The 24,471-nt window shown below is 48.0% G+C and overlaps 1 protein-coding gene across 7 annotated transcripts in view; it reads left to right on the top strand.

The window, feature by feature from the left end:
• Nucleotides 1-24,471, top strand: part of LOC142558027 (uncharacterized) — a 153,212-nt gene that overhangs the window by 82,899 nt on the left and 45,842 nt on the right. For 3 of the 7 annotated variants that reach the window (XR_012822922.1, XM_075670194.1, XM_075670193.1), the window contains exon 1: nucleotides 2,284-2,411. The exons of 1 other annotated variant lie outside the window; for it this stretch is intronic. Coding sequence is in view for 2 of the 6 variants with exons in the window: in XM_075670194.1 (XP_075526309.1) it covers nucleotides 2,292-2,411 (120 nt within the window). In the remaining 4 variants the exon portion in view is untranslated. Of the gene's footprint in view, nucleotides 1-2,283; nucleotides 2,412-16,001; nucleotides 16,127-21,902; nucleotides 22,007-24,471 lie in introns of those variants that run through there. 3 more of the 7 variants (XR_012822924.1, XR_012822923.1, XR_012822925.1) reach the window with 3 other exon arrangements.

Here is a 24,471-nt window from a genome sequence, read left to right as displayed (position 1 = left end):
CGGTCTCCCGTTTAGCCCATGCGGGAAACAGTCACGCATGAACTGACTTTATATGTTCAATAACACTTATATTCATTACGGCAAAAATAAGTTGCGGTCATATGTCCCAGTTCCTCTTATCTTGTGGTTTGTGTACAGTATAGCTTGTGTGTAGTTTGTGTATGAGTATAGAACAGTAAACAGAGCCTGTTTATAAGAAACGCCAGAATAAAGCTCCGCATGCTTGCACCCTGTGCCCTGCTTGCACGCATGCTTGCATCCGTGCACCATATACAAATGGAATGAAGCACACTTCATGCATGCTTGATTATATTGCCTGGATAAATTACTTAGCCGTCGAATTCCATCGAGACTTCCCTGGACAAAAGCTAACCTTTTGTGTAGGCTATGGCTGGAGGTTAGGTTAACCAATGCCTACGCGTTCGAAGAGAGATCGCCAACATGGCTGCCTGAGATCCTTGTGGTGACGAGGAAACTATTCGCCTGTTGTGTGCCAGTGTCCGCAGTACAGTGTGCAGAAAAAATCGCTTTTCACCGTACTCAACCGGTTGGACGAGCAGGCTTTGTCGGAAGCAAGAGCTGTACAGCACCGAATGGAATTACCATCACATCAGATGGTTATGCAAGTGCTAGTAGACTTCGTGCAATATACTCACCTTTGAGAACGGCTCTAATTGATGACTCTCTCTCGCTCACTATCGATAGGCCTTCTATCCAACATTTGCTTCCACAACCTCATTGCAGGATAGCCAACCGGCAAATGGCATTTGTTTAATATTTCCTGCATTTCCTCTCTTTCTGTATTCGTTACATGTGCTGTCTACGAAAATCCCGCTTTTTCTTGTTGCTTCCTACATGGAGAAAAGCAGCCAGTGCGTCAACGAGCGCCTAAACAAAACACGCCAGTCCACGTAGACCGTTGCAGTAACCCGCGAACTTTGCTGCCAATAGCCATAGATGCCGTTGTGGAGAGTGAAGTTAACAAGCCGCTGTATTGAAATAAATAAACAAACAAAGCATTTGTTCCTCTCAACGCAGAACTAATGCTGAAATATTCACGTCACACACTGGTAACTATCCTGTGAATTTTTTTATCACTCAGGTTGCTCGGCCCAATTAAGTCGGCCTCGACCTGAGCAAATGTTTAGCCACTGAAATGACCACAGAATGCAGAAACTCGGCTGATAGCACTTATGGAAACATGGCTTTTTTAGAGCGTTCATAAAATTTAGATTCACTCTTTTATTAGTTTGTTCCGCACAGGAAAAAACCAATAGCAAGAGTGTTTGTTGGTGTGATGTTTACACATACAACACAAGTTGTTGGCTTCAAAGTAAAATTTAAAATAGAACTTTTGAGAATCATATGCCTGCGTCTCATTAGTAATATTTAATGGCTGCAAGCACCCTTTAATTATATAGCAGCCTGTTCAAAGCAAAGCCTGTTAACAAAGCAGCCTGTTCAAACACGACACGCTTTGCATCTAGTAAGATAGGAAAATCGTCCACATAAATGAAACCTTGGCTAATCACTTCCCTGCAGTCGCCTTTCAAGATTCCAGTGTACTCTAGCGAAGTAAAGTTCATTCAGTGCGAGTGATTTACAGGAACTGGTGAAAATTCCTTTGCTTTTTCGGGAGCAAGATATCGTCATCAAGGTCTCGGATATAAATGTGAACGTCTAGTTATTGTCAAATGCATGTATTTTCGCAGGCTTCCTGCTTTTGTTTAATTTAATACGTTTCATATGATGTTAGTCTTGAGATGGGCCGGCTGCCGCACGTGCGCAATCATGGCTAGGTTACGTATGTATTTGCTCCTCGTTCTGATAATACCGTATTGGAAGTCGACGCATTGTCCTGTCTTGCCAGTTCTTGTCTTCTATTCGGGCTCTTGCATTTAAATGAACGCATTAGCAATCTTCTTTTCGCACAATGTATTCGCAGTCCACGAAAGGCGATATCTTAAGTAGTCCGCAGAATTCGGACAAAGGAATGCTTAGGGTGAAAACAATGTTCCGACGAGCGAAGTAGCCTATACATCAAAATGGCTTATTCAACACTAGTTGTACAGGTACAGATATTGTTCGAGGTATTAGGATTTTCCTATTCGGTTTATGCATGATGCAATTGGGTTATTGCACGTAAAAAGAAAATGAAATAAGCAAACAGTGATTTAATGCTCTATCCTATTGTTGCGAAAATACAAATAGATATTGTGATTTCGTACCAAATCATAAGCTCTGCGAGACACCTGGATTTTAAGTTTTCGCTCACTTATTTTACTGACCACATGCTGCAGGTAATGCAGAAGCAGGTTTTAGCAGCCATCTTTATCACCTTTGTGACAGATGTAGAGCTTCCAGCACGCGTTTTCCCGCCATATTTTGTGAGTTGCTACAGTATCAAGGAGGTTAGTGCTTATTTCCTGTCTAATATTTGTGACCGTTCAAAAAATTTCACCAAATAACAATGTTTCATATCAGTAGCATGCCATTATGATTGTTCGTATACAATGTACTGAAGCTATATTAACTTTTTAAGCGCATTTTATGGATGTGTCTTATTATTTTGACAATTGTAAAAACTAGCGACGAATTCGCCAAACCATAATGCTTGTCACCTCCATTTGGACAATGGTGCAGACATGAAGCACATGGGTCGCCTTTCTTATGTCCTATATCACCAGTCCTTGCGGTGCAGTATCCACAAGCCCCTCGGCTAGCGGACATATCCCTTCAAATGAGCAGTGCACTCACAATAATAATTTTTGTGGAATGTTTTATCTCAAACTCTCTCTCTCTCTCTCTCTCTCTCTCTCTCTCTCTCTCTATATATATATATATATATATATATAAATGTGATTCTTAGGCACGAAACCTGCGCTAATACTTGTGAACTTAAGCAAACAAGTGTTCAATCAAAAGCTGGTAACTATGCCTGGCATTGAGGAAAACATTAGACATAGTTAGTTCTTGCTGCCTCAGTATCGAACGTGCTGCACCGAACGATTATGGTCATTCTCGTGTTAATCGTTAATCGCAACTCACGTAGAAGTTTTCATTCTAATGTGAGTTATGTAACAAATATGAGAAGTGCATTGAGACAGAGATATTTTAGCGTGACCAATGCGCACGAAACGAGAACTGAGACAGATATCCCACGAGGGTCACTGACAGAGGAATACAGGTAGAAGGGCAAGACGTATATATAGCAGGATAAGTAAAATATATTCCGGTGTCCACAAAGGGAACACCCATAAAGATGCATCACTATGTGAACATTATCAGCTTCTCCTTTTTTTGCTTACAAAGACGGTGACAGTTCCTGTGTGGCGTCTTTCTCTATCATCATTGTCACATGACTTTCGCGCTAAGGTAAATCAACTACCCCTCGTAGCATGCTTTCGAAAATTGTTTCAATCGATAGGTGTCACCATTCTTTCGGTACTTGCCTAGAATTATTGGCGGTCTTAAAGATCAAAAGTCTATTAGAAGCTAACAGTAATACACCGTATATCCGAGCTACCACTGGGGAAGTTCTAAAATATGTCGAAGCGAACGCGAAGGAAACACTATACCCAAACCGGAATTTCGACCCCAACTGAACCCGAACCGCTCCAATTTTCTTAGAATATTTTCGAATCCAAACCGAACATGAACGGAAAGAAAATTTATTTACGGTTCGGCACAATATGCTTCAAGGATCTAGGGCGATGACGGCTGCTCGATAGATAAGTGATTCTTCGAATAATTTACGTCGGTGCTCTTCGCGCTATCGGTATCACAATGCCAGGATTTATGCTCAATCGCGAGGTTACTCTTACAAGGTCAAATCTTCAGTCAAAAATTTGCAAACTCCGGTGAGCAGCAACTATTTATCTGGTGTTTTTCTATCTTTCTTAACTTTTCGCATCTTTTGCGGCAACTTGTTATTTTCCGCGCTTCTTTAAGCTGTGCACTTCATGCTGCATGCTCGCGATATGTTATTTTTTTTACAGTCGATTTGCGCACATTGTAATTTATAAAAACTGAACCGCTTTCTTTTATGTTCTATAATTGTTTACGTCATTTTGCTTCAATATTATCGCTTGCAATTCCAGTGCCATGTGATCTTCTATACTGAGCATAATGATTTAATTTAATTTTAATACATATCCGACAACGGTCTTATATTGTCTTCTAAACTATATCTCTCAATCGCTAAGTGAGACTTAAGAAAGAAAACTTTAGACAATTTGGCTGTGAGCGCGAGATTATTCGTTTAAAATATCAACATCCGTGCTCTTATGCATATTGCACTCTATATTCTAATACTTTGCATGTACTATCGCTGACTATATAAAGAAACGCGGCCCAGGGGGAGCGCACGAACGCACGCTTCAAGGCACCGCATCTCTTACCGCACACTGTAGAGACGCCACTGCCTAAGATCTGCATGCTTGTACCTGTTGTAGCTGCATAACGTTAAATGGAAAGAAAACGAAAAACTGAATCCGTTTGCATTGACAAATATTCTTGAATAAATCTGCTTGTGGCCATTTCTCTTTAACCAGTTTTGATTACAAGTGGAGGGCATGACGATCAAAGTTTCATTTTTGAATGGCGCGCCGAAACTCCCGCGCTAGTCTGTTAGTGGAGCATCACAAATTGCAATTAACTTTGTTCACATTTCAACTGTAGTAGTCCAGTAAAAGTTCACAGAACTTTCAATGTTTTCACTTTTTGGCCCATGAAAATACACTGTTCTCAATCCTTGCCGATAAAAGGTTAACTAGGATTGAGCAGACAGTATGAAAATTGGTGACGTCACCGCGAGCTCCTGAGGAAATTGGAAGGCTGCGTTGATACTCGTCTATCGGTTTTCCGTCTTTTCTGGCTCAGAAAGCGTCTTCTAGAGGTAGGAATGGGAATTTTAGCATTGGGAAAATGTGATTTGCTAATCAACTCAGATCATCTTTTTCTTTGCGTCCCTTCAGGATTCGTGTTTACTCGAGTGAAACCATTGATTGCTGTGAGCTATGTGCCCGAAAGCTCATTCCTTCCTTTTTTTGAAAAAAGTTAGTCATGTAAAAAAAAAGTCGCACTTTCGTCCTAAAGGCCAAGCATTGATTGCGTTTGCAAATTAGTGAACAGCTACGCGAAGTAAGGGTAGTAGCTTTATTGGCGTTATAAAGCTATACACATAAGCACACTAAGTAAACTGACAAGCGTGGTGTCACGTGCGCACATGCAAACATGAACACACTGACTCTATTACCGCGATAACAAGCTCTCAAAACGCTGGCGTTAGAAAACGCGGCTGCAGCAGCGAGCGAAGCAGCATTCGCGCTGTCTATCACTCCAACGAAAAATTGGAGGACGCTTAAGCTTCGCCTTCAAGAGTGGAACGCGACAGCGTTTCCGTCGACCCGTCAAGGGGTGTAAGATAATGCGCTACGGCGCAGCGATCACTTACAAGGCTCCCCGCATCGGACTTTGCACCCACCAATCACGCAGCGAGCGTCGAGTAATGCAGCGTTCGGCGCTGCAACGAAACGTGCGCCTGAGGAAGCGGAACGAACGAAAGAACTCGGTGTCTCGGAGCGTCGTGATCGGCACGGCCAACCGGGCGGCGACGCGCCTCGCACCGGTTCCCGCAAAGCGCCAATGAACGCATGGAGCGCCACCTGTCGGGGCAGCGTCGTACATTGCGAGGAGGGGGTCTTCTGTGTTTGCTTCAAGATGGCTCTGCGTGTGCGGAAAGCGCAGAAGAAATGTAGCGGAAACCTACTTCGCTACGCGTTCAACTGCGACTTCTGTAATTTACATGCTCATAATTACCGATATACACAGCAGTATAACTTTCTACAGCACGTCTGTGAGTCAACACCGCATTCACTAGAGGGGTGTTTGTCCCACTTTGAACGATCGAACTCATGGCTGAGTGGTAGCGCCTCCACCTGACACACCGGATACTCTGGTTCGATACCCACCCAGTCCATCTTGCAAGTTGTTTTTATTTATGAATTGCCTTCCGGGATTTTTCGCTCACGGCCAACGCCGACGACACCGACGACACCGGCTTTTCTGCGACACGAGCTCCTTACCGTGAGCGCCAGAAGCACACAGTACGCACAAAGCTGCAAGCCGCCGACGCACCTAGACACGGCCCCCAACGCAATGACTCTCAAGATATGCCCGGGCGAAGGCAAGCAGCCGCCACATGCGCAGTTTGAAGTAAAGCGTTTGACGGAATCTCCTCTGGTCGGGATGGCATATGACGAAAATTGGATGGCACCGGCCTAAAAAAAAAGTTAAGAAGCAATGACGTTCCGGCTCCCCCGGGAGCCTTGTTGACAATGAGACCGAAGAATTTTGAGTCGGGTTTGCCGCTGTTTAAGAGGCCTTCGTCTTGCCGTGGACATAAAATAGCATGATGACGATGACTTTTAATACGACGCAAGAGCGGACCCAGAAAACTGGGTCCGCTCTTGCGTCGTATTGAAGATCGTAGCGGCAGTCGTGGACGACGTACTACTCTGGGGAAGGACTAAAGAAGAGCATGATTACCATTTAAAACTCTTGTTGACACGCTGTAAAGAACACAATCTTAGATTGAACCTCAAGAAATTCGCATTCTTGCGGCCCCATGCGCGTTACCTGGGTCACATTCAGTGCAGAGTGCCTGCGAGTTGTTACGTTTCGCCTACGACGCGCGGTATAGCCGGCGCGGATGCAACGGACGCTGGGGCTTCGTTCAAAGCGGCAGACATTTTGGCCCGTTCGGCGCCGCCGCTACGCCTCCCCGCCAAGCGCGTCCAGGCATGTTCCAATGCCACGTGTCTTCGGTGTGCGTGTGTGTGTGTGTGCATGTTGGTGCCCACGCTTGTCAAAGCGCGGCAGCCGGGGAGAGGAGCTCCCCCAACTGTGAAGCGAGGAGGTCTGACCGGCGCCGGCCCGGCGGATGCGCCACCTACTCATCCCAACGTGCCCGAGCGGCGCCGGCCCGGCGGATGCGCCACCTACTCATCCCAACGTGCCCGAGCGGCGAAGTCACGTGCGCGTCTATAGAGGCGTTCCTTCTTGCCCTCAACTGCGAGAGTATAAAAGCAGCTGCCCCCGGACGCCGAAGAGGCTCCTATTTCTTCTGTTGAGTAACGTGCTCTCCCGCCTCTCCACTTCGGTCGACCTGACCGCCCACTCCTTTGCAATGCTAGAATAAACAAGTTGTTCTGTTAGCAGTCGACTCATGCTTTGCTCGGACCTTCGGATGCTTCCAGTTGTGCCCCAGGCCGCTAGGCCAACGCTACCCTTGGGGCTTGCGACCCAGGTGCAACAACGGGCGTCAGCGCTGAGGTTCCCAACAACTGTCTGCCAGCGGTGAGATCGCGACAACGGAGGCCAGCAGCGAAGATATGCAGTTGACTGTATGCTGAGCAGCACAACGACCATCCGGGAGCAGTGCAACGAGCCCTGTGTGATGACTGGTTGCCTGCAGCGGAACGACTGCGCTGAATTCTTGGCTGCGAGGTTTGGTGAGTGCGGGACTTTCTTCTTCTGAGTTTTGCCAGGCTTTTGTTAGTGTCAGAAACAGAGCTGGTAATTGTGGTTGTCGTTGCTGCCGGGTTAGTTTGCGGCAAGACAATAACAGGCAGTAGAGAAAGCAGCATTCAGAGCAGCCATGGATTTGAAGTCGTTGCGCAAACCGAAATTGCTGGAGCTTGCAAGAGAGTTGGGTCTGGATGTCTCGGACAAACTCAGAAAACCAGAACTGCTAAGGGCTATTCTTGAGTTAGAAGCTGAGGATGACGAGCTGTCGGAATGCCTTGAGACCATTGAGGAGAGGGAGACTGCAAAAAGACAGGAGCGCGAACTTAAAGAGCAAAAAGAGAAACAGGAGCGCGAACTTAAAGAAGAAAGAGAGCGAGAGCAACAAGAGAAAGAAAAAGAAGAGCGCGACCACGCTTTGGAAATGAAGCGTCTCGAGGTAGAGATGGAACGCGCTCGTAATTGAAGTCAGGCACACGGTGCAGGAGAACGAGTATTGTTCAAAATTACTGACCTGATGCGGCCGTTTAAGCTTGGAGAGGACATTGGTTTGTTCCTGGTTAACTTTGAGCGAACGTGCGAGAAGCAGGGGTTCTCTCGGGGAACGTGGCCACAGCGCTTGCTCACTTTGTTACCCGGCGAGGCGGCCGATGTAGTCGCTCGCTTGAATAGAGAGGAGGCAGAGGATTTCGACAAAGTGAAATCGAGTCTGCTAAAAAAGTACAGGCTGTCAGCGGAGGCGTTCCGTCGGAAGTTTCGGGAAAATTAGAAAGGCAGAAGTGAGTCATACACAGAGTTTGCGTACAGGCTTATGTCAAACATGCAGGAGTGGCTCAAAGAAGAGAAAGCGTTTGGTGACCACGAGAAAGTTCTGCAGTGTTTCGGGCTGGAACAGTTTTATAGTCGGTTACCTGAGAACGTGCGGTACTGGGTCTTGGATAGGCCAGACGTTAGTACGGTGGCTAGAGCCGCTGAGCTAGCCGAGGAGTTTGTGACGCGTCGGGCTCGCGGAGCTAAGGACGGTCAAAAGGGTGAATTTGGCTCCAAGTTTGAGAGGCCGAAGTTCACACCCATGAGAGCAAGGGGGGACACACGTAGTGCGGATGCGAGTGAAAGTCCGACCGAACGTAAGGAGACGGCGGCAGCCGAAGCCGAACGCAGAAAGCGGTTCGAGACGAGGCAAGCGCGCGTGTGTTATACGTGCCAGAAGCCGGGTCACTTTTCGGCGCAGTGTCCAGAAACAAAAACAAAAGTCGTGTTTTTGTCATTATGCAGCACTGACGAGAACATGAAGCTTCTCGAGCCTTACATGCGAGACCTCCTCGTGAACGGGAAAGAGTGCCGAGTGCTTCGCGATTCCGCAGCTACAATGGATGTAGTTCACCCCTCTTACGTAGAACCCCATATGTTCACGGGCGAGTGCGCATGGATCAAGCAAGCCGTGGAAGCTCATAGTGTGTGTCTGCCCGTAGCAAAAGTGCTTATTGAAGGACCTTTCGGAGCACTTGAGACGGAGGCCGCAGTGTCATCTATGCTGCCCCCCCAGTACCCGTACCTATTTTCGAACAGGTCCGATCACCTCCTGCGCGAGAAGGGGCTTTTGTTTGGTGAGGCTAGCGTTCAGGCCTTAACCAGATCGAAGGTTCGGGAGCTCGCTGCAAAGGCGGTAGTTGCGGGGCCGACGTTGTCAAACAATGTAAAGGGGTCAGAGGCGCAGCAAGCTGATATTCAGAGCATGCCCGAACTGAATAAAATTGAGTCTGTAACGGTAAAGGCACCAGATACTCGAGAGGAAATTCCCGATGCGGGAGAGTTAGAAGAGCTATCTGCAGATTTGCTCATCGCGCCTAGGTCAGACGGACTTAATAGGTTGCTAAAAGTCAGCCGGTCGGCTTTGATAGCCGAGCAAAAGAAGGATGGCAGCCTAGAAAACATACGCTGCATTATCAAGGAAGGTATCGCCAAGAAAAATGCTCGCTTTGTGGAAAGAGGTGGCGTCCTGTACCGGAAGTATCTAGACCGCAGGGGAGTGGAGTTCGATCAGCTGATCGTGCTTCAGTGCTACCGTCAGGATCTGTTGCGCTTGTCGCACGGGGGTTCGTGGTCCGGACACCTAGGAGTTAAGAAAACTAAGGACCGTCTCTTGCAAGAGTACTATTGGCCAGGGTGTTTTCGGGACGCAGACCATTTCGTGAGGACATGTGACACCTGTCAGCGGGTGGGCAAACCAGGGGACAAATCGAGGGCGCCGTTGAGATTGGTACCTATCATTACGGAGCCTTTTAGACGGCTCGTTATTGATACAGTAGGACCTCTGCCGGTAACAGCCACGGGGTACAGACACATTTTGACTGGGATCTCCCCAGCGACAAAGTTCCCTGAAGCAGTGCCGCTTAAAGAACTCAGCTCAGTTGAGATAGTCGATGCACTACTGTCCATATTTGCGCGAGTTGGTTTTCCTGCGGAAATCCAATCAGATCAGGGCACAGTGTTTACTAGCGCTTTGACGACAACTTTTCTCGAAAGGTGTGGGGTAAAGCTGTTACACAGCTCAGTGTACCACCCACAGTCGAATTCCGTTGAGAAGCTCCACTCCGTCATGAAGCGCGTGTTGAGAGCATTGTGTTTTGAACATCAAACTGACTGGGAGCTGTGTCTGCCTGGGGTGATGTTTGCATTACGGACAGCGCCGCATGCGGCTACGGGGTTTTCGCCAGCTGAGCTGGTGTACGGTCGCTCGCTGCGATCTCCGCTTCGCATGCTTCGAGAATCGTGGGAAGGCAGGGGCGACGACCCAGTCGTGGTGGAGTACGTGCCTAAGCTCCTCGAACGCTTAAGAAGGGCACAGGAGTTGTCAGGTGAAGCAATGGCAAAGGCCCAGCAGAGGGCCAAGGTTTATTATAATCGGACAGCCAGGGCCCGTCGTTTCGAGGTGGGCGATGAGGTCATGATATTGCGCACATCGCTAAAAAACAAACTCGACGTGCAGTGGGAGGGCCCAGCACGGATTGTTCAAAAACTGTCGGACGTTAACTACGTAGTGAGTCTGCCAGGAAAGCGGAAAGCACAGCAAGTTTACCACTGTAATCTGCTCAAACCTTATAGACAAAGGGAAGCAGTGGTGTGCATGATGGTAAACGTACCCGAAGAGCTTCCGGTCGAGCTTCCGGGACTAGGCTCAGTGACGAACAGGGAAGACACCGGTCAAGTCATTAGTGACCTTATCAGTAAAGCACCGCTGTCGCCTGAGCAGAAAACCGAACTACACCAGCTCTTACAAGAGTTTCAAGGTCTGTTCTCTGAGAGGCCTGGTAGGACTTCTGTCCTTACTCATGACATAGAACTTACCTCCCCAGAGCCAGTACGATCCAAGGCGTACCGGGTGTCACCCCGCCAGAGCGATATTGTGGAGGCTGAGGTAAAGAAAATGCTACAGCTCGGTGTTATTGAGGCGGGTGAGAGTGATTATACCTCCCCTTTGATTTTAGTTGAGGTACCGGGCAAGGAACCTCGTCCTTGCGTCGACTACCGCAGGCTTAATTCCATCACTAAGGATCAAATTTATCCGATCCCTAACATCGAGGAGCGCCTTGAGAAAGTTAGTAGCGCTCAGTTTATTTCCACCCTAGAACTTGTCAGGGGTTATTGGCAGGTTCCACTTACAGAAGAGGCTAGTAGGTATGCGGCGTTCATTTCACCAATGGGAACATTCCGTCCTAAAGTGTTGAGTTTTGGTTTGAAGAACGCGCCATAGTGTTTTTCAAGCCTCATGGATAAAGTGTTGCGGGGACAGCAAGAATTCGCTTTACCGTATTTAGACGACGTAGCGATATTCTCCGCATCCTGGTCTGAGCATATGGCACACTTGCGGGCAGTGCTAACCCGCCTGCGCGAAGCGGGCTTGACAGTCAAGGCTCCTAAGTGCCAGTTAGCACAGGCCGAGGTTGTCTACCTCGGTCACGTGATTGGTCGGGGTCGTCGCCGCCCCTCTGAAATAAAGGTCGCCGCTGTGCGAGACTTCCCGCAACCGCGCACGAAGACCGATATTCGGTCGTTCTTAGGTGTCGCCGGCTACTATCAGAGGTACATCCCCAGGTACTCTGATATCGCGGCTCCCCTGACGGATGCTCTAAGAAAGACAGAGCCGCAAACAGTCGTCTGGGACGAGACAAAGGAAATAGCTTTTAGCGCCCTAAAGAGCGCCCTAACAAGCCAGCCTGTGCTACGATCGCCAGACTACACAAAAGGGTTCGTTGTCTAGTGGGATGCTAGTGAGCGAGGCATGGGCGTTGTACTGTGCCAACGGGAAAATGGAGAAGTGGAACACCCCGTCCTGTATGCTAGTCGTAAGCTGACCAGTCGTGAGCAGGCGTACAGCGCCACCGAGAAAGAGTGTGCGTGTCTCGTATGGGCCGTTCAGAAATTGTCATGCTATCTAGCCGGCTCGAGGTTTATCATTGAGACGGATCACTGCCCTCTCCAATGGCTGCAGACCATCTCTCCCAAAAATGGCCGCCTCCTGCGCTGGAGCCTCGCTTTGCAACAATATTCCTTTGAGGTGCGTTACAAAAAGGGGAGTCTCAACGGTAACGCCGATGGCTTAAGTCGAAGCCCTAACGTAGGAATCAGCCTCAAAATTGTTTGTTACTGATGTTTTTCTTCCTGAGGCAGGATTTTTAACATATTGCTTTTGTGGAGTGTTTCAAAGTGATGACGTGCTTACTAGTGCAATTTTCCAATTTGTGGACGCGTTCTGAGTGCTGCTAGACTACTGTAAGGAACTAGGCAGTGGTGTAAGAGGGGAAAGAGCCTGGCAGGGCTTAGTGAGGGTTGTGCCGTGCGTGCTGACTGAGCGGTTCAGTTTCGGCGTAGTTCTAACGCTTGCCGGGAACGAGAACAAAAATGTGAACTCTCCCGAAGTCACTTTGCAGTGTCCTGTGCGAACCTGAACGAGAGAACGAGGCCTTCTCTGTGCGCTGCGCTCAAGAAACGTCGAGGGACGCCCGACTTCGGTTATGAGAATCATCGAGCGACATCCCTCTGGACAGCGGATGCAGTCCCCTGACCATCGGGATCTCCTTCCCCCGGCGGGGCGGTCTGTTACGTTTCGCCTACGACGCGCGGTATAGCCGGCGCGGATGCAACGGACGCTGGGGCTTCGTTCAAAGCGGCAGACATTTTGGCCCGTTCGGCGCCGCCGCTACGCCTCCCCGCCAAGCGCGTCCAGGCATGTTCCAATGCCACGTGTCTTCGGTGTGCGTGTGTGTGTGTGTGCATGTTGGTGCCCACGCTTGTCAAAGCGCGGCAGCCGGGGAGAGGAGCTCCCCCAACTGTGAAGCGAGGAGGTCTGACCGGCGCCGGCCCGGCGGATGCGCCACCTACTCATCCCAACGTGCCCGAGCGGCGCCGGCCCGGCGGATGCGCCACCTACTCATCCCAACGTGCCCGAGCGGCGAAGTCACGTGCGCGTCTATAGAGGCGTTCCTTCTTGCCCTCAACTGCGAGAGTATAAAAGCAGCTGCCCCCGGACGCCGAAGAGGCTCCTATTTCTTCTGTTGAGTAACGTGCTCTCCCGCCTCTCCACTTCGGTCGACCTGACCGCCCACTCTTTTGCAATGCTAGAATAAACAAGTTGTTCTGTTAGCAGTCGGCTCATGCTTTGCTCGGACCTTCGGATGCTTCCAGTTGTTCCCCAGGCCGCCAGGCCAACGCTACCCTTGGGGCTTGCGACCCAGGTGCAACAACGGGCGTCAGCGCTGAGGTTTCCAACAGAGTAGACCCGCAACGAGTGCAAGACATACTACAAATTCCGGCGCCCAAGAACAGTAAGGAGCTACGAGTGTTTTTTGGTATGATTAATTTCGCACAGCGATTCATTCCAAGGACGTCTGACGTTACGTTACAGCAGGAAAAACTTTTCGAAATGTTGCGGCAGTCCTTGGCGCAAGCACCTGTGCTATCCTACTTCGACCCGAAAAAATGCTACCCTCTCAGTCGACGCGAACAGATTCGGTGTTGGTGCGGTGCTTTTTCAAGAAGGCTGCCCTGTCGCTTTTTCGTCTGGGTCACTCACGGGCGCACAACAGCGCTATGCGCAAATTGAAAAAGAAACGCTCGCGATTGTGCACAGTCGTACGAAATTTCACGATTACATTTACGCTCAGCCAGAAGTAACGGTTGAAACCGATCATCCCATTTTCGTGTCGATTTCCAAGAAGCAGATGCACCAGTGCCCCCTTCGGTTGCAACGCACGAGGCTCACCTTGCAGCGCTATCCAATAAATGTTATCTACAAACCGGGCAAGGAGCTATTCCTTGCGGATGCTTTGTCACGATTTCCGAGCAAAATGTGAATGGCTGAAGAGACCGAACAGTCTCAAGTAAATGTGCGCGATTTTGTTTCTGCTTCCAAAGCACGCGTCGAAGACCTCCTTGCAGCAACCGATAGCGATCCAACCCTGCTCAAGCTACGAGGATATGCAGAATCAACCTGGCCGGACGACAAACGTGATATCCCGGAAGCCGTGCGCCCCTACTGGACATACCGAGAGGACATACACACCCACTATGGCCTACTGTTCCGCAGCAATAAGGTAATCGTACCACACTCGAAGAGAACAGCAGTCTTGAGCCTCCTTCAGGCCGCACATTCGGGAGCAGACAAAACCAGAGAACGAGCGAGAAGCGTTATGTTCTAGCCCAGCATGTCCGCGGGTATTTAACAGTAATGTGCAGCTTGTAAGATCTGCCAAACGCATCAATCGCGGAAGCCGAAGATGCCGCTTTTGTGTCACGAAGTGCCTAGTTTACCCAGGGAAACTGTACGAATGAACTCGTTCTCTTACGATGGCCGACAGTTTGCCATAATCGTGGACGTATATTCCTGCTTTTTTGAGATACGTTAACTCCAAAATGTCACTGCACAACTTCTGAAATCATGATGCGCGGATATTTTTGCTGTTCATGGACTTCCCTTAAAGCTGTGCAGTGTTAACGGCCCACTGTTCAACAGCGCAGAATTCAAAGAGTTTCTCAGCACATTAGGTATCGCACACGTAGCTTCGAGCCCGCATTGCCCGCGCTCTAATGGAATGGCTGAGCGGGCTGTCCAAGATGCTAAGAAGTATTAAAGATGTGCTCGTATAGGACACCCGAATTCCAAATGGCTTTACTTGAGTGGCGCAATACCCCCAGGGATGCGGTGCTGAAGTCCGCTGCGCCGAGACTCATGGGATGACTGACGAGAACCCTGCTCCTAGTGTCCACAACGCACCAGGTGCCAGAGACGGTGCCCTGCAAAGCCATTCACCGCTGTCTGCAGGAAATCCGTCAGCGCCGGAAAACTTACTATAACCACGGCTCAAGACAGATGCCGTCCCCTATCCCAGGGGCAACAGGTAACAGTGTACGACACTCTTCACCGGGCCTGGGCACCTGCTGTCTTCCAAAGGCCAGCGGAAGCACCACGTTCAGCGATACTGAAAATGGAAGACGGCCGCGAGATCAGGCTGACCCGAGAGCATCTACGTTACGCGGCCGCTCAACCACACGATCCTCTAGAGTCTGATGTCCCAGACGTAGAACCACCTTTCCCAGAGCTACGACGAAGCACACGGCAACGTCGCAAGCCCTGTCTGTACCCACTGCCTGAGAGACGTTGAACTAATTGTTTATTTAAAAAAGAAGGGCAGATGTAGCAGAGCTGCCAGCAACGTGGCATTGTGATCTGTGATATCACGGTCCTGTTCCAACATATACCAGCGTCCCACAAGCAATAAACGTTGTTTTTCATTGACAACCGACTTGCTTAAAATGATTATTATCGCAAATGAAAAAGCAGAAGCAAAAGAAAAACAGATGGCGTGAGGCATTGGTACGCCTCAAGCCATCTCACCACTGAAGAAAAAGCTGGTCCGGCTCTGAAACATCAGGTTTCTAAAATACTTCTTGGTTTCAGCTATATTTCTGTCCAATTGAAGTCCATAATATTTGTGCTGAACCAGTTCGCGATCCGGTTCAGTTTGCGAACTGGTTCAGGATTGAACCATTTTAACTTTTATTTCTCCGAACCGGAACGAAATGGGATCGCGTTGAACGCGAGCCCAAAGCGTTAAATTTCTTCGCTTCGGGGATCTGGTACGAGATGGGACGATTTTACGAAAAGTGTTTTGTCTGCAGCCGCCTAGCACACTCTGGTGAATTTTTCTGTTACGATTGTTTAGCTAATAGACCCTTTGCAATAGTGCTCCACCTGCCGGGTCAATAGAGTTTCGATTTCGGTTGCGAAAAGCATCCTGGGAATGAATTCGCCATGTTGGGGGGGGGGGGGGAGCGCAGTAACCGCCGTAACGAGGTGCTGTCGACTCGATACTGCAACGTCACTTCTCTGGTAGTTGGACGCTGATTTCGCCATGAGCGATTTCATTTACCCCGTACACGGTTGGAAGAGGGACTTGTCGTGCCTCCCGTCACTCCGACAGGCGGCGATCAGCAGCTTTGTTTCCACTACGACCACGAAGGGCCGACGAAAGGCGCACAAGTTGGTGACGAAGATCTTCGTGGTTGCCTCTACAATTTCCGTGAACCACTCCTGCAAAACGTAAGTTCTTGCGTCTGAGTGATACCATTTTCATAGATTACTTTATTAACAGTGTTGAGAAAGCCTGGAAGGTCAATGCATTGGGGCGCGTAAGGATTCGGCATGTTGGGAAGCGCTTAAAAACTCCTACACCCCGTGCGCTTGTTCGGATCCATGTAGTAGGCTGTCTGAATGAAAGGCGATTAATTTAATACAATTCAGTCATTCAATATCCGCAATCACTTTAATTTTTGTGTGTAAACGTTAGTTGTTGTAGTACCTGTGGCTTAATACACGGTGCGCGAGCACAGGCTCGAGCGGCGGCAAAGAACCACTTTGTTGAGGAGAATCGCTCACCAGGATTTTACGCTCGTGGAACTGATCAGCCGCTGACTGATTACTAAACCGCAAAAAGCTTTATTTTATCTTCCGAAAAAAAGTTGGTCTTCCTGCTACCAGCGGTTAAAAAAATGCGGGCTTTTGCTTCGTAAACCAGCACTAAAAATTCCTCATGTTTCTGCTTCGCCACGACGTAGTCGAATGATCAAGTGAGCGAAGAAGGGTAATGAAGAGACGAGACTCAGCGTCTGATTTTACTCGGAAAATGTGGGGGGCGCCTTGCCATTACGGGATTCAGGAATCACGTTTTGCATTGCTTGACGTCACAGCGTCATACCAGTTAGGCTGACTAAAGAGTGAGACGTTCAAGTTACAACATCAAGGACTAATTTGAGGTCGCGCAGACTTTTCCTCGGTGCAAATAGTTCACCGTATCTGTGCTAGCTTGCCTGTGCCTGTAGACTGCGGAGACTGCGACGAGGTCATTTATCTTAACGTCTTGTCAGTAGTACACTCGCTGCACTTCGGTACAGCCGTCGTTTCAGCGAGCGACAGCGTATCTACACCCTATATAAGGGCCCCAAAGCATTACCATCTATCAAAATAGGAACACATACGAGCTTTGCAGTAACATACCATGCAGTGGGAAACGAAGTTCGAACGGCTAGTTTTGCGCAGCGTTTGCGAAGCGCGGCCTGACACTTGCATTTAGCACGCACAGTCGTTTCATTCCAGCTGTGATCTCTGCTCTCTCTCTCTCTCTTACACACACACACACACAGACAAACACACACACACACACACACACACACGCACACACACACACACACACACACACACACACACACACACACACACACACACACACACACACACACACACACACACACACACACACACACACACACACACACACACACGCGCGCGCACGCACGCACGCACGCACACGCACACGCACACACGAAGTGGTTGCCATTGCCTCTAAAGCGTTCCCACCAAGTTTCGCTAAAAAGCTGAAAACGGCAGCGCGAAATGTTCGCTCCAAGCTCGTTTACGCGGGGTAAATGCAGCAGGACAACAGTGGCATATCCGCGAACAACACCCGTAATAATAGCACGCACGTATGCGTACCTTCCCACCGCCTTTACATCGGTATCCCTGCTGGTGACATTCAGGAACACAGTAGTAGTTGACCATTGCCTAACAAATTGTTCAACGCAGACTTGCCAGCGCGATCATTAAACATATACGTAAGAGCCGTGAACGACTAAACGCTTTGCTTAACGGAAGCTGGCGGCACCCCTTAAAATGGCGGCAGCACGCGTAGTTGCAGCGGCTGCAGCGAGCGGAGTACTTTTGTAAACGGTCTATTATTCGAAATCAATTGCTTAAATTTATAACTTGCATAATTGCGATATCTTCAAAGATAAATTCTGAATCGTGCTCGAAAACATGATATTCGACACTGAAGTCTCCGCAGTGACGAAGAAAGCTCATCAAAATTCCCTTGTACCGTCTTCATTTGTAAGCTGGTCTTTCGTATAGACAGGTATAGCTCCTGTGTTAAAGCTAGACTTCAGCCAATGCAGTGCACCAGGACAATATGCCCTTTGTGAGAGGAAGACGTGGAGCTATATTTCGCGCTTCCGAATATGAATTTCAGAAGAATTTTTATCCTTTTTCAATCCTACATTTACGTCTTCCTTATTTTTTGATGTTTTCAATTGCCCTTATTTACCTCTGTTGTGTCATGATCCTCCCGCTTTCTCTAGGTTTTTAACTACCACGACCTTTGCGTTAAAGGTTCAGGCGAGAACTGTGATCACAGCTCTGTTGTTGTAATTGTTTCGTTTGGAAGGATTGGGTAACGACATACATAGTAGATGGATGATGTTTACACCTAGAATGTGACTTGTACAGTCCACGTACACGGTGTAGAAGAAAAGATGCAGTTAAAATAAATCAAGGTGTCCGTCCAGGCTACGGCAACATTTGTGTGTACATGACATTGCGTAAAAATATCTAGTTTGCAAAGAGGCACAAATCTTCAAAGAATATGGGCCATTGTGTCATCAAAGCTTCGTTCAATGTAATGGGACTAGCACCTGTATATCGAGAAGGAACAGAGCGCGCACGAAGTGGAGATTTCTACATTGGCTCATATTTCATGCAAAAAGACAAAACAAATGCAGCATTCAGGTAACGAACACTTTGCAAGAGAACAAAGAGACAGATTTAGGTGAAACGTTACTAACAAGTAAAGAACACACAAAGTACGCACCTTCAATTTAATGCGCAAGAAGTTCAGAACACGCTATGCAAAATTTGTAAAACATGACACCGGTCCTGAAATAAAATAAAGGTGCGTATAAGTCCCAGCAGTCTTTTTTAGGAAGACTCGCTCAACGCTTTGCAACATCACGAGTGTTCCACTAATGCAAACCTTTTTATTGTCTTTGAGTTCTAGGAATCGCAGACTCATAAGTGCAGAGCAAGCATTGTGTCGTGAAAGGCGGTGCCGCCTTTTTCTTGAAAGAAACGCCGGGCGTTTATGCAGGGATGCAGGGATTTTTTTTGTCGGGTAGACTGCTTTCTGCTTCGGAATTGTGAACAGCTACCGCAGAAGCACGACATGCAAAAGCAGTACAGCTGTTTCATGGAACAAGAAATGGCCATCCCCATGCCGTTTCAGTGAACGACTGACAAAAAAAAAACATAGAAACTGGAAGATGTCGCAATCGTTATTGTGCCCGCGGACTATATTGTGACTGAATTTAGACTAGGATAAGTAATCTAATGAATGTGCAAAAGGCATCAGCTTATTCGTGACCCCACGAAAATGATATGTCCTTCTTCAGGAGTTGCGTTAAGGGGGCGGGCAGTGTAGGCAAAATTCTTGACGAAGCGTCCAAAATAAAAACACAGTCCGAAGAAGCTCCAGACGTATTTGACCGAACGTGATACTGGAAGATTTTTCACTACACGAATTTAGTCGGGATCAGGATGTACACCACGAGCTCTGACAAGGGCCCAGCACCATGATATCACGACCGCCACAACTGCATCTTGATGAGCTTAAGAATTGGCCTGCTCGCTGGAAAATATCAAGAACTGTAGACCGGAGTGTAAGGTCGCTCTCAAATGTCGGAGAAAAAATGATGATGTCATCTAGATGACAAAGCGTGTGGGCCATTTGTAGTCATGAGGGAGAGAGTGCATCATCCTTTCAAACGTTGCTGGGGCATTACACAAGCCAAATGACATCACCTTAAATTTAAGGAAGTACATGCGGTGTAACGCACCTCATGTACTGCCCCATTGCACGGTCCAGGTCATCTGCAGAAATCTGCTAGTACTCTGACCGCAGGTCGGCGGAGAAGTCGGTAGACCCATGAAGACAGTCGAGAGCGTCATCGATTCTTGGCAGAACGCAGATGCCCTTTTGTTTAGCTTTGTCGAAGTGACAGTAGCCTGAACAGAAGCGCCAGTTACCGTCCTTCACTAGAAGGACCGGTGGCGCCCAGGGACTGCAGGAATATTCAATGACATCTTTCGCGAGCATTGTTTCGACCTCGCACTGAATTACTTGCCGTTCAGAGTGAGACACATGGTGAGGATGGTTTCTAATGGGGCTGACGTCTCCAGTGGAGACATGGTGAGTGACGCCACATGTCTGGCCCAAAGGGTGGTCATCGAAGTCAGATGTGTCGCCATAAGACCTCACCATGTGTTTGTTGTTGGTAGCGTGAGTGGGAAGGAGGTCAGGCGCGGTGATGTTATTACGGCGGGCTGTATAGCTTGAGCTGGGGAACGCAGTGCGTAGCGCAGGATCGCCGGCGACTAATGCAGAAACGGCGTGCTCATCAATTGAAGAGATGTTGGACAGTCATGCCGATTGGGATAAGTCGCGTGCGTCAGTTGAAGTTCAAGATGGGAAATGACGCGCGGTATTAGAAACGGTGAGAATGGTATGGGGAACGGCGACATTTCTGGCAAAGAGAACGTCAACAATGGGAGTCAGAAGGTAATCATCATCGGAAATAGAAGGCAAAGACATTCGGTTCACATAAGTAATGGATTGATTTGCCAGACGGATATCATCTGCGGAACACTAACGGCATTTCGCAGGCGGTCGGAGCATCATAGTAGCCAGGTTCCCCAACCAATAAGGTCAGAGTGCGCAGATAGAACGACCATGCCTAGGATGAGTTGATGGGAGCAGTGCTCGAGCACAGCAAGTAATGCAGTCGTGCAGCAACCTGCAATATTTATTCCTTCGGAGCACATACCCAGGACGGGAAGCGTTTCCCACTCGGCGACTCTGATGAGTGGTAAGGTGGCTGGCGTGAGGGCATCCTTAAGTGGAGGGCCAAGTTCCGAATGCATGACTGATATATGTGCCCCCGTATCAATGTGAGCAGCCACAAGTGTACAGTCCACGTTAAGGTCAATTAAGTTGTGTCTAGTGGGATATTGACGTCGATTTGTCAATGCGGCTTCACCTCCTAAAGATGCATCATCTAGTTTTCCGGAGGCAGGCGTCCTATTGGCGATGGAGGGCGGCGTAATTGTGGGGAGCGAGAAGATGGGTGACGAGAGAACGACGAACAGGATTGGTGACCGCGCGGAGATGGGGAACGATGATATACGACGTGGCCGGAGCGTCATCACCGTTGGCCTGAGGGGACTCGCGGTATAGCTGGAAGCGTCCAGGATTGGTCCGAGGGCAACATTTGGGAGCTTAGGGCGCATGGGCCCAAGACCTCCGGTTGTTGCAATAGCAGGAGACGTGACGAATGCGACAGCAATTAAAGCAAAGGGACCGGTCGTCAGCGGTACTCCATTCAGCTGGATTGGGGCGACGTAGCCTCTGGCCTTGGGCATAGAAACCTGTGAAGCGGCCAGTTGGGCGAAAGGGAGCGACCGCACAAGAGTACAGGCCAGCATTGGGTAGCTCCTGATGAACGACGGCTTGGACAAGTGGTATCATGGTAGCGCTGCACTCACACGCACGTGGGCACGGGGAAGCAGAAAATATTGCCTCACGTTCACGCCGTATAATCTTCGTCACGTGCTCCAGGGTTAGCGGCAGCTGTGACAGAGGTACGTCTTCGCACGACGATGTTGCTACTGCGAGGCAAAGTCAGTGAACTGATGGGCCAGAAATCGACTTTTGGCGTTTTCGAAACGCTTGCACTCATCAATGATAACATCCACAGTGTCCTAGTCCTTGCATATTAGCAGATTGAATGCGCCGTTCTGCTATCCCTTTTAAGACTAGTGCCACTTTCTCAGACCATCAGGCCATACTATCATCTGCTTTACAAGGGCCAGCGCATCCTGTATCTAAGGCAGGTAGCATTCCGTCGACTTTTGCTACTGTCATGCTAGCTCCTTCTTCGCCGCGATTTTTCGACCAAGAGCCTTGCCAAGCAGAGCACGCATCTTTTCCTTGCAGGTAACCCAGGTTCAAGTTTCCTCTTCATGATTCTGGAACCAGACCCTTGCTCTCCCTTGAAGGTAAAACAGGATGTTGGCCAACATGACTTTATCATCTCATCGGTTGGTGTTACTTGCATGGTCGTAGACCGTAAGTCACTTCTTTTTGTCAACCTCATCAGATCCAAAAACTTGACTGGGTCTCTTGGCTGCACAGCTTTGTTACTTCTTGCTACTTCAGAGCACCAGTGCAAATGAAAGTTGCATTCTTTTCAAAAAGAGATGGGCAGCGACGTAATGGATTAAGCACTTTTTATATATTGATTTACATAAGTCCATGAATAGTATTTCACTATTTTTACTTGATGTCTGCTGTGCAGTATGCTGTTCGATATTTAAGTGAATATTCAGTTTAGTGAACCTTAAGTCAAGTAAACTATTTACTTGGGTGCCTTGAAGTTCACTCAAATGAGAGTTCACTGTAGCTATATTAGGTCGTTATTTATTTAATTTAATTTTATTTATTTAAAATAAAAATTCAACATTGGTTGAATAAAGATACAAACACAAAACTTCGTTGTTGTTTCTTCCTTTTATTTTTTATTTTTACGCTTGGGGGGGGTTTCCTATTTTAGTGCCTTTTTTAATTTTGATTCATGGTTATTTTTATTTTATTTCTTTTTCTTTACATTTCATTTGTCTTTTACTTCACACTTATAGACTGACGGTTCAACACGCATCGTCTAGACTAGCTATTGGGCAGTAGTGTTATTCTTATTTCTTTATTTATTATCTTCTGATATTTTCTACTTGTTACTTTTACGTTTTAAATTGATGCACATACACTGACATACCAACACGCTTCATCATAGACTAGCGAGCCCACAGGGCTATGTGCCATTGAACTTGGACCCTTTCTACACTATCACCAGGATCGGTCCACATGATGATTTGCGTTTGTCAATATCTCGAACAAATTTTTTTCAGATCCTAGCCATAGTCACCTTTGCTGTAAAAAAAAAACGTAGAGAAGTAATTGCGCACCCTATCTTTCGTCATTTGAAACGCAATGAACGAACATTAGTTCATATTGGAAAGATTCAGTAACCTTGCACAATCTTTGCCGACTTAAAGTAGCAACAAAACGCTTGATGCTGCTTGAGCCCGTCACAACGTCCGCGCTGAACGCATGGTGGCAATGTACGATAGTGGAGACGGTGTGCTTTCATCCGTGTTCCTCAGCGCGTTAGTGTTGAAAGCGCACGGGACTTTTTAAAACGTCCATTCCTTCGTAGTAGACGAGAAGAAAGCGAGTTAACCGAGGGGTCCTATATTTATTAGTCATATCATAAGAAGGTAACAAACACTGATACCAAGGACAATATAGGGGAAATTACTGGCGCCTAATAAATTAAATATTTCATTTTGCCAAAGGTCCCACAACCTTCAAATCCCACAAGGATACCACAACCTTCGCATGCGAAGGTTGTGGAATCGTTACCCACTTGCGGCAAATTCTTTTTTGATCCACTTTCCTTTCCATTAGTTTATCGTTTCTTCATTTCACTTATTAAGCACAAGCAATTTCCCCTATGTTGTCCATGGTGTCAGTGTTTGTTGGCTTCTTATGACATTCCTTCGTAGCTACCACGAACACACTGTTCATTGTCATAACGACAACCACGTGAAATGCACAGCAATTTTTAAGTTGTCACTGCCCACAGCTGACAGAGCTGCCATCCCCCTACCCCAGTGAAAGCCAATGTGACCGCGGGCTGGCGCTTTCTCATAGCCGACCATGGAGCTACCTAACAATGCCCATGTACATAGTGACGTCTTAATTTTTTTAAATGGTTCTTTGCGAGGTGATTGGATGAAGGTGTAATTGGGCATTGGCCTGAAAAAAAGCGCACTTGTGTGTTTTGGGTACAGAATTACGATTGAAAATGCTTTTATGATGTCATGGAGGGGACAGGTCGAACCTGAGAAATCATTATCCTGCTTCTAGCCCTACGTGGACGCTTTAGAGTGCTTACAAAGGTAAAGACCAACACGTCGGGTCCTTGCTTGACCACTGGATACTCGCAATTGTATCTTTTTATGCAGCTTTCTGAGAAGCTCCTCCCACGTCTGTTGTGAGGAAGCTGGCAGGAGGGACCTCGTTGCCTGGCCCGAAAGGGTCGCTTCTCGTGAGGGGCCATCCTAGGACTCGGGCCTGCCAGATCATACCAGAGCAGAATTTTAATAAAGTTGTTACCACCGCCACCACCTCGACATTTTATCGTTGTGTTTTGAGAATCACTTGTTTTTTTCCAACAAGTTCGCCCAACGAAGAGGTAAATTCGTGAGTGATCGCTTTTGGCACTGTCTTGTTTCTCCCAGTGACTACAACCTGACAATACATATAGACACCTGATGACACTGGGTATGTGCTCGCTGCTGCCTTAGCAAGTACGAATCTTAGGTCACTCTTTTTGTGTCACTGGTGTGTGTGCCACCGGTATTGTTTCACATTCTTGGCCAAACTCCCCCAACACATGTGCCACTGCGACAGGAAGAATACGAAACCTTAAATGAGTACTTCGGTA

The sequence above is a fragment of the Dermacentor variabilis genome, chromosome 9 (genome assembly GCF_050947875.1).
Source record: "Dermacentor variabilis isolate Ectoservices chromosome 9, ASM5094787v1, whole genome shotgun sequence".
NCBI classification, from domain to species: Eukaryota; Metazoa; Arthropoda; class Arachnida; order Ixodida; family Ixodidae; genus Dermacentor; species Dermacentor variabilis.
Note: the sequence above shows the minus strand (reverse complement) of the source record. Positions and strands in the feature narration are given on the sequence as shown.